The sequence below is a fragment of the Amborella trichopoda genome, chromosome 6 (genome assembly GCF_054954075.1).
Source record: "Amborella trichopoda isolate Santa Cruz 75 chromosome 6, AtrichopodaSantaCruz75HAP2 v2.0, whole genome shotgun sequence".
Taxonomy (NCBI): Eukaryota; Viridiplantae; Streptophyta; class Magnoliopsida; order Amborellales; family Amborellaceae; genus Amborella; species Amborella trichopoda.
The window spans coordinates 1,804,266-1,814,964 of record NC_142341.1 but is presented as its reverse complement, the minus strand read 5'-3'; the positions used below and the strand labels follow the sequence as shown (position 1 = coordinate 1,814,964).

The window sequence follows — 10,699 nt, the reverse complement described above, 5'->3', positions numbered from 1 at the left end:
AAGCCATGCATTTGAAAATTAACAATATGTCGAGCATAAAACAAACTTGTTGAGAAAATGTCTCATCCAATGATTCCTCCATAGAAGTCAGATACTAGAACCATTTCAGGTCTAACAATATCAAGTAATACAACATATAACCCATCCTGATAAGTTATTTTGACTCTTTCGACCAGTAATACAACATATAACCCATCCATAACTCAGTAAGTCGCCTGAGTCATCCAGACTCAGCAGGCTGCCTTATACGGAACCAAAGCCATAGGAACCAATCAAGTCTCAGTGTTTCCAAGTATTTCACTGTTAATTTTTAAGAACTCTACCAAGTCTCTGACAGACTCATCCAAGTCTAGTTGCCAGAGTCGGGCTCCAGACCCTAGTGAATCCTGACCGTAGTCCTTTATTCAACACATTGCCTTCAATAATTCAGCCTTGACAATCAATTACAGAAAGCCATTTCACCTCTCTCTCTCTCTCTCTCTCTCTCTCTCTCTCTCTCTCTCTCTCTCTCTCTCTCTCTCTCTCTCTCTCTCTCTCTCTCTCTCTCTCTCTCTCTCTCTCTCTCTCTCTCTCTCTCTCTCTCTCTCTCTCTCCATGACATTACAACGAAAGAAAAGTTGCGAGTTTGAATGTCGGGCCAACACTGTACAGAAAACCAGTTCAAATAAACCTCCATTGTTTCCCTATTTAATGAACAAAATACCTCCAAATATACAACAGAATAGTAAGAATAACCACAGAGATACACCCACAAAAAGATCCCCAAAATAGAAGGAAGAAAAAACTTAGCTTTTCGATGAAGAACCTCGGCGCCAAAAAAAAACTAGAACTTCAAGCCTGGGTCCCCGATAGAGACTTCATCTGAACATGGTTGGAATCAGTAGTAGTGGGCAAAGCTTCATAAGGCCCGAGTCTTCGAACCCCAACAAACTTCATCAAGACTGCATAGGCCAAAACCACAACCACCAAAACGAAAATCACGTGAAAAAGGAAAACCAGATCAAGCAAAGCCATGGCTCGAAACCTTGACTCCTCGAGATCACACCTCGTTGATCCCTCCACACCAGTCGCCACATCGAGAAGTTGATGGCAACCCTCCGGTATAAAGGCCTCGGCATAGAGAGAGAGACCAGTTTGCAAAACCCACAACCCTTGCAAGCAAATCGAAGCCCCTAGGGCAAGATCCGCAACGAAAAACCTAGGGTTAAAGGCAAGGATGAGAGAGAAAACAGCTGAAGCAGCAGAGATTCGAGCACTGATGGCATCGCACTTGCCCTCGATCCCTAGAGTGAGAGACGAGGAAGAGATAGAAACAGTGTAGTGGAGAGAGAAAGCAACCGAAGCTATCAAACAGAATACATCATTTGGTAAAGGGAAGAGAGTGGTGGTCTCAGAGAGGAGGATGGCTAGAGAGAGAAAGAGGAAGATGAAGAGGACGGCCGCAATTTGGAGAGAGGAGAAATGGTAAACGGAGGAGGAGCCTTTGACGAGGGGATCGGGAGCGGAGGAGAGAAGGAGCTGGTGGAGGAGAGAGAAAGAGAGAGAGAAGATTAAGAGATAGAGGGGGAGGTGTTTGAGAGAGGAAAGAGAAAATGGGAAGGGGTGGTAGAGGCGAGCGGCGTAGTCTCGAGGAGAGCGGAGGTAGCTCTTGGTAGAGGAGAGGACCTGGTAGAGGCCAAGGGAGAAGAGAAGGAAAGAAGAGAGAAGGTGGATTAGGAGAACGGCCATGGCTGGGCTAGAGAGAGAAAGTGGTAGAGAGAGAGTCAGCGACTGCAATTAAGGAAGACTTCGTAATTTTGAAAAGGTCGGCACCTCGAACTTATTCAAGGCTCGCGCCTGCGTCCCGCTCTTTTTTGTTAGAATTTTAGAGCCTAGTCCAAACAAATTTATTTATTTTTTTTTGTACTCCTGCGGGAGACCATTTACTTTTTATACAAATAGGTGATAATCGTACACTAAGATTTGAAATGCGGTGGTTGAGGGCGTATGATTGTTTAGGCACACAGTCGAAAACAAATTTCTCAAATGTTGAGAGAGACTTTTATTTATTAAAAAAAAATTGTAACCTTTTTGTAAAAAAATATAAAAGGTCTTACAGTATACAATCTCTATTTTTATATCTGAACTTTGGGATTCATTTTAGAATGAATTTTTCTTTTGGGATTATGTGATTCAATTAGGAAAAAATAAAACAAGTTCTTAATTATTCCTTTGAAATTTTAGCATTTACATTAAAACAATTTATGAGAAAGTATAAGATGAGACCGTTAAACTTTTGACACTATGAGATCACACTTGTGCCTAACCATCAAATTTGAAATCAAATGGCTATGGATATATTATGCACAATGCTCAATCAATTTATCTCAAACATTGTATAGCGTTATTAATGTTCAAATTTCAAATTTAATGGTTATAAATGATTGTCACCTTTTTGTACCAAAATAGATAGTCTCGTAATACACATATCCATAATTTATTCCTCTAAAATTAATCACATGATTAATAAACGAGTATTTAGGATAATACACTTTGAGACCATTTACTTCTGGTACAATGAGTCACAATCATATTTAACCATTAGATGTGATATCCAATAGATTGAAGTATACAATACATGAACAACTTTATTTTGGACATTTTGCCAATCAATAGCACATTTTCAACTACCCAATTTCACATTCAATGGTCAATAATAATTGTGACCTCCTTGTATAAAGAATAAAATGTCTCATTGTATACAATGCCTTTTTAAAAATAATAAATAGATTTGGAGAGTTCAATAATTTAAATTTTGCTATTCAATATTTGGATGACCTTTTCCTCTGAAATTTTGGGATTTACTTTATAATAAAAATTTTCCCTCTAAACTATGTGATTCACTTTAGAATTAGCAGATGATTACCTACTAAAATTTACAAATAGATTTGAGTTCTTAATTATTCCTATTAAAATTTGGGATTCACTTCATAATAATTTTTTGCTCTGAAATTTTGTTACTCACTTTAGAAACAGCAAACGTGTATTTTTCAAAAATAATAAACAAATTTGAGTTATAAATTACATGGATCTGGCTATCCAAATTTCGGATGATCTCTGCTCAATTTTTAAGAGGCTTAGTATGAGGAAATTACCCTTCAATTATTTAGAGCCCTAAAGGTACTCAAACTTAAAAGAGTAAACGCAAAGTGTGAAGCATAAAAATGCAGGCAAAGAGCATTTAAAAGCAGCATGAGACACAAAATGAGCTAAACTTAACCTTGGCCGTTGAACTAACAATCTTGTGCATGGTGTTCATGTGGGTTTGACATTTTCATGGCTTTGTGATAGAATTTGCTTACACTAATACAAATTGTTTCCCAAAAATTACGTTGGGCCATTTGAAGCATGTGAGAGAAAGATAGTGTGTGTTGAAATCGAACCGGTCTCAAAAACCGGCCCACCGGCCAAGGGAAAAGTTTGAGTAACCAATAAACCGGCCTAACCGAACAGATCCTGGCTGGCCCTAAACGTGTTAAAAAAAAAAGTAATTTATGTATGGACCTTAAAATTTTAGGCAAAATACAAAATGTTGTGATTTAGGCAAAAATTACAAAGAAAGTCGGTCAACCTACATTTTTATTTTTTTTCAAAATTAACCCTAATTCAAATAGAATTTTGATTATTATTTTTTCAGTTTTTTCATTAGTAAGTCAGTGCCCTAAGCTTTAATGCACTTCCCTACTAATAAAAAAAAAGTAAAAATAAAAAAAATCAAAATCAAAATTCGGGTTGACTTAGGGGCAATTTTAGAAAAAAATAAAAAAGGTTGACCTAGTTTCCTTGCAATTTCCACATATAAATGGTGCATTTTGTATTTTACCAAAACTTTTAAGGTCTATACTTAAATCACTCTTAAAAAATAAAAAAACACAAAAATATAAAAAAAATATTTAAATCATGATTAAACAAAGCACATCCAAATGAAATTGAAAAGTAGTAAAAAATACATTTTAAAAAAATCAATTTGTGCCCAAGAGCACTTTCAAAAAATTTCAAAGAAATGAGAAAATATAAAAGAAAAATTATTTGGTGCTCGTGGGACCGCATTTCTACAATATGCGGTCCAGAGCATCCATCTTAAAGATGGATGCAAATAGGTGTTCCATCTAATAACAAGTGTAACTATAAGTCCAAATATTTCCTTAATATAATTATTATTTATAGTTTTCAAAAAAAAAATTCATATTCATGATCTCCATGTTAAAGACTATATATTCTCTAAAAATTAAGATCAAATTATATCTAAAAAATATATTTACTGCCAAGCCTGCATTTCTACAATATGCGGGGTGGCCGCATAGAAACTGTGTCCAATATAAAACGTATTCATAGCCAAAACGTATTTCAATCTTTGTCAAAATGATAAAAATTTAAAATTTTTTAAAAAAATTAAAACTAAAAAACATATTACAAATGAATCTTTATTTTTTGAAATTTTATATTATTTTTTTAAAAAATTAAAATACCCAACCAAACCATCAAAACTGGCCAAAATAAAATCGACGAGGTCCCGGTACATCCGTAACCATTCAATTGCACATCTATTGGATAATAATTGTTGTGACCGTTTTGCATAAAAAGTAAGGAAAATAGTTTGACAGGCCTGCAGCCTATCAAAAGAAGTAAAGCCTCACATCAAAACTCATCTAAAATTGCAATTTAAGTGCTGAAAAACCTTTAAGTTGATCACCTCAGCTTGAACATTATTGTTGTGAAAAAAATTAAAATTTCAAGTTTTAAAAATAATATGTTGCAACAAATCATCTAGACCATCCATTTCATCTAAAAAATAAGTATTAACATATCCACAATATTTATATTATTTTTTTAGTTTCAAATTTTATTGTGGATATTGAGAATTGATTTTAGAGTCATCATAAAGAATTTTTAAGACGAAGATTTGATGTTGAGACTTTATTTTGTTTTCATAGAACCTAGGCCCTATGGAAACCTCATTCAAAAAGTAAAAGGTGCGCTTTTATAGAGCCAATGCTCTAAACCGTCAAAGTAAAGAGCACATTCAAATAAGGGAAAAGTTTATTTAGGGCCGAGGCTCTAAACAATCATATTTGAGCCTACATCAAAAATTTCACTAGAAGAGGTTGATTTGATGCCCAAATATCATCAAATTGTTCATCTCGACATCAAGATACATGGACATGAGAAAAAAATGGATTTCAGGTTTTGAAAATAGCGTGTTTTGTAACACATTTTTTGACCGTCAATTTTCAAGATTTTCAAGTTTTCACATATATGTCAATCTATACTATTTTTGAAGCCTTAAATTTTATAAATAAATATGAAAATATATTTTAAGGTTATCACAAATATTTCCGATATTGAAACCACATTTCTCAATACTATTTGAAGGTAAGCTCTAATTTGATTGTTTTGAGCCGAAGCTCTATACAAACCGCACCCTTCAAATAATGTCGATAAATGTGGTTTTAATTATAGAAATTTAAAGCTTCAAAAAAAATGTAGATCTAGATGATATATGAAAACTTGAAAAACTCGAATATTGATGGTCCAAAATGGGTTACAAGATGCACTATTTCCAAAACTTGAAATCCATTTTTTTCTCTTGTCCATGTATCTCAATGTCGAGCTTTGAAGATATTTGGGTATCAAAATGACCTCTTCTAGTGAAATTTTTTAGATTGGTTCAAATTTGATTGTTTATAAATGTCTAACATTATCTTCAAATTTTAAAATATTTAACTGTAATTGTGTAAGTTTATAAAGTTTAGAGACAAAATCACACTACTATCATGTCTTTAATACATCCACACATACAAAAACCCATGCAACCAATAATCTACCACCGTCCAACTGCCATGATCAAACGTCAAAAGCATTGAACACTAGAAATGGCCAATAACAATGTTCATGCTAAGGACTTTTTAACATTAGAAATTATATTTTGAATTATACAAATGTCGACTTAAGGTTTTGTTGTTTGAAAATCTTGTGGACTCTCACAAAGAGACGGGTTTCGCTTGTGCTTGAGAAAATTACAAAGGGCCCAAAAATAAATCTATATAGAAATTGATATATGGGTCAAGGGACTCGTTCCTACATTTGCGTCCCCGATGCATAAACTACAGTCTCAAATATGGATACAACTGGATGGTCCTTTTTTTCAAAAAAAAAAAAAAAAGAAGTTAAAATCAATAGTCTAAATATTTTATTCATAAAATTATCATTTTTAGTTTTTTAAATTTATTCATTTCATCTCCATAATAGAGATTATATATTTATTAAAATTAGATCAAAATCTATCTCACTAATAGATTTTAAGAGGGGACTCATATCTACATATGAGTCCTAGGACTCATAGAAATGGTGTTCATCAAATAGAAAGGACTACTTTCATATCAAACTTGAGCATATTTTGTCTTTTACAATCAAATTCACATGGAGTCTCCCAGTCCAATCTAAGAATCGGTCACTCTATTATGGTTTTGTGTATATATAGAAAAACGGTCGAGTTTAGGAATAAACTGCCGGCTTCGCACAATAAAACGGTGATTTTGTATAGTAAAACAATTATCCAAACCGTTGATTCACCGATCCGGACCGATTGTGGCTAGTTCATTGTTTTCTCAAGTGTTTTTTTGGCGGTTCACTATTTTTTCTGCACGACAAACGACGATCCAGACCGCCGATTCACTGATCCCGATCAAGATTTTGGGTACCTAATCCGGGTCACTAATCCGTGTTTTAAATCACTGGATAAAAGGATTCAACTACAGAAAAATTTCAAACTTCTGCAAGTCATAAACAACTTCCAACGAAGGAACAAGCTAATGAATTGATTTACCCCTTTGAAGAGAAGGCTTTGGAGTTTCTAAAGTTAATGTTTTCAATAATTTGAAAAATAAGATTATCGATTTTTGAAACCTAGACCAAGATTGAGTTGGGTTCCTCTGCCAATGGGTAGTTACAAGATTAATTTTGATGGTTCTTCTTTTGGAAACCCAGGTAATGCGGGTTCTGGAGGATTTGTATAAACAATCAAGGTACAATTCTTTTTTTGTTATTTTGGTATGTGCGGTTTAACAACTGCTAATCCTGCCTAACTGGTGGGATTGTTACAAGGGTTAACGATTTGGATGGAGAGATGAATGGAGGGATCTTTGATAATTGAAAGGGATTCTTTTAATGTGTGTAACTGGTGTTATGTTATCTCTAAACCTCTTAGGCAATTAAGATCTCTATGGTTGAAGGATATAGATTCACTATCTGGTGGTTACTTTCCAACATGCTTAAGGGAAAGCAAACGGGGTTGCAGATGACTTAGCAATAAGTGTTTTTTAATTCTTCAGTTATTTCTTCTGTTTTGTTGTAATTGATGTATCGCTTTCCTATTTCTTTTAATAAAAAATAAGTACTCTTGTCAAAATAAAATAAAATAATAAATAGCACCAAATGCAATAATATATCAGTTTTGATTGAATAAATTGGCAACCTCATAGCTTTCACTTTTAATGGTTGGACATACATAACCATCAAGAAAGAGGCATGAAAAATTAAGAAAATTAATGAAGACTTTTTCAGGAATTTGGGGCACAACATTCATAATATGCATACAAAATAATATGTATTAATAACAAAGATGTTATTAAAAAAGGACTATAGAAGTCCATACCTACTAAATCAGGAAAGGAAATAAGTTAACACCTAAACACAAAACCATCCAAACCGCTCTAAGTTATAACGCAATAATGGAACGCTACCAATTGAGTGTATTAACGGAGTTGAAATTGCAGGCAACAAGGTTTTAAAAAATGGTGATTTGGATTGGAACCAACTGATTCAGATCAGGTATCAAAGGGGCCAGGTCGGTTCATGCAAAATATCAAGAACTAACCAATTCCCTCTATCAACTGACCTGCGACAACCCAGAACTGGCCCATGTTATATTTTTATTTTACATTTATAATTGTTTACGTCAAGATGGTCAATGTAAATCTTTTGCGGTCGAAATTGCGTTTTTTGAGATCCGGGGTGCAACTTTATAAATCGAGTCTTTATAGAAGACTTTTCTATTCTCTAAGTAACCGGCTGGGTTCCTCTCTCTCAAATGGCAACACAATTTTATCCATCTAAAATGTAAGTTCCCAAATAAATTGTGTTTCTTTCAGTTTTGGAACACATCTCAAAGAGTTAAAAGAGTTTAAGGGCCTCTAATTCTCATATCTATTGCGGAGATATGTAGAAAATAAACACTTTTCAGTGCACTCCTAAGGTCGCTATCATTGAAGACAGACGTGCATTTGTTGAGGGGTGCGGTTTGTATAAAGCTGAGGCTCTAAACTTTATAATTTTAATATTAGAAAGTTTTATGATAGCCTTAAATTATGTTTTCATCTTTAGTTATAAAATTTAAAGATTAAAAAATAATATAGATCAAGCCGATCTATGAAAACTTAAAAATCTTGAAAATTGACGGTCTAAAAATACGTTACAAGATGTATTATTTCTAAAACTTAAAATCTGTTTTTTTCTCATGTCTATACATCTTGATATCGAGATGATCAGTTTGATGATATTTGATCATCAAAACAACCTCTTCTAATAAAAATTTTGAGGTAGCCTCTAATTTGATTGTGTTAGAGTCTAGGCTGTATATAAACTTTTCCCTTTGTTGAGAGTCTTATCAGTTTGTTCATGTATTCAACCCTAAAATCATCAATCTCAAAGATCTTATTTTCAATATCAAAATAGATGGAATAATTATCGTAACCCAAAAAGTGTCACTATAATTCTTTAAAAAGTGTCACTAGAATTCTTTAAGTAAATGCCGCAATTTCCTAAGGCCATGGCTCCAATCTCACCAAAAATTATAGTTTTGGTATAAAAAAGCATCAAATTGATAATCTCAACCTCAATATGGACATGGTTTCTATGCGGCTAGCCCGCATATTATAGAAATGCGGGCTTGGCAATAAATACATATTTTAAATAGAATTTGGTCTTAATTTTTAGAGAATATATAATCTTTGAGATGGAGATCATGAATATGGTTTTTTTTTTTGAAAAGTAGAAATAATAATTATATTAAAAAAACCAGTTGGACCATTAGTTACACTTGTTTTTAGATGGACCACCTATTTGCATCCACCTTTAAGATGGATGCTTTATCCCTCTGGATTGCATATTGTAGAAATGCGATCCAACCCGCATGAAACAATTTTCCATTAAATATTTGAAAAATATTGTATCATATTGCGAACCTTTACTATCAAATGCCCACAAATCAATACTATTTTTTTTAGAGTTTCAAATTTCATAATCGCAAAAGAATAAAGATAGATTTTGATGGCTCCCCCTCGGGAATTACATTTTTCTACAAGGTTTTAAAGTGGGATAAAGTTTCCATAAGGCCTAAGCTTTATGAAAATAAAATAAAGCATCATCGCAAATCCTCATTCGGAAAGCACTTTTGGTAACAAAAATCTCCATAATAGCCCTAAAATCAATTTTCAACACCGACAAATATAAATTGAAACTCAAAATCTCCATAATGGCCCTAAAATCCGCATGAAACAATTTTTCATTAAATATTTGAAAAATATTGTATCATATTGCTGACCTTTACTATCAAATGTCCACAAATCAATACTATGTTTTTAGAGTTTCAAATTTCATAATCGCAAAAGAACAAATATAGATTTTGATGGCTCCCCCTTGAGAATTACATTTTTCTACACGGTTTTAAAGTGGGATGAAGTTTCTATAAGGCCTAAGCTTTATGAAAATAAAATAAAGCATCACCTCAAATCCTCATTTGGAAAGCACTTTTGGTAACGAAAATCTCCATAATGGCCATAAAATCAATTTTCAGTACCGACAAATATAAATTAAAACTAAAAAAATGTACATATCTTACGGATCTTTGAACACTTATTTTTTTTTTGACAAGACTGTAATAATGGAGTCATTACAACCATAACAGCCGAGAAATTGCAAAAAGAAAACCAACATTAGAACAAAGAAAGGGAAACCCTTAACGAGGGAAGGGATATCCCCGTCTTAGCATGGTCATCTGCCAAAGTATTAGCCTCTCTCTATATATGGTTGAAGGTAATGTTGCTGCCAGGAGATAATTCTTTAATGTACAACCAAATAGATCTCATACGCCAATGTATAATAGATAAGTAGTTACACCAGTTCATCGCATTCTTAGAATCCCCTTCCACAAATAGGGAGTCCACCAGGCTCATCTCCTTCCATAGCTTGATACCTTGTAGGACTGTTGTCATTTTAGCATAGTTCGCATTAGCATCGTCACACGGTCTTGCAAACATAAAGCTAAATTCCCATTTGAGTCCCTGCATACTCCACCCACCCCAGCCCTATCTGGATTTCCCATAGAAGAGCCATCAACATTCAATTTAAAGCAACCACTCAAAGGAGGCTGCCAGCTGCTTCTTGGCCTCACCTTAATAAATCTTAACGAGATTAGCTGATCAAGATTCTCATCTACATCCTTCTTTAGTAATTCTAAACCAATTCCATGTATTGAGTAGGATCTTATTCTTTAAAGTTGTCAAATCTATTGTCACACCTTCAAAGGTCCTCTTATTTCTTTCAAGCCATACTTCCCATAAGAATGAATCACGAAAAATATTCCAATGAATTCCCCCAACCC

The 10,699-nt window shown here is 33.7% G+C and overlaps 1 protein-coding gene across 1 annotated transcript; it reads right to left on the bottom strand.

The window, feature by feature from the left end:
• Positions 1 to 644: 644 nt before the first annotated feature.
• On the bottom strand, positions 645 to 1,728 carry LOC18434559 (plant viral-response family protein (DUF716)). Its single transcript, XM_006844627.4, has one exon. It carries the CDS (start codon positions 1,726 to 1,728, stop codon positions 832 to 834), a length of 897 nt encoding a protein of 298 aa, XP_006844690.1. The 3' UTR covers positions 645 to 831.
• Positions 1,729 to 10,699: the final 8,971 nt, after the last annotated feature.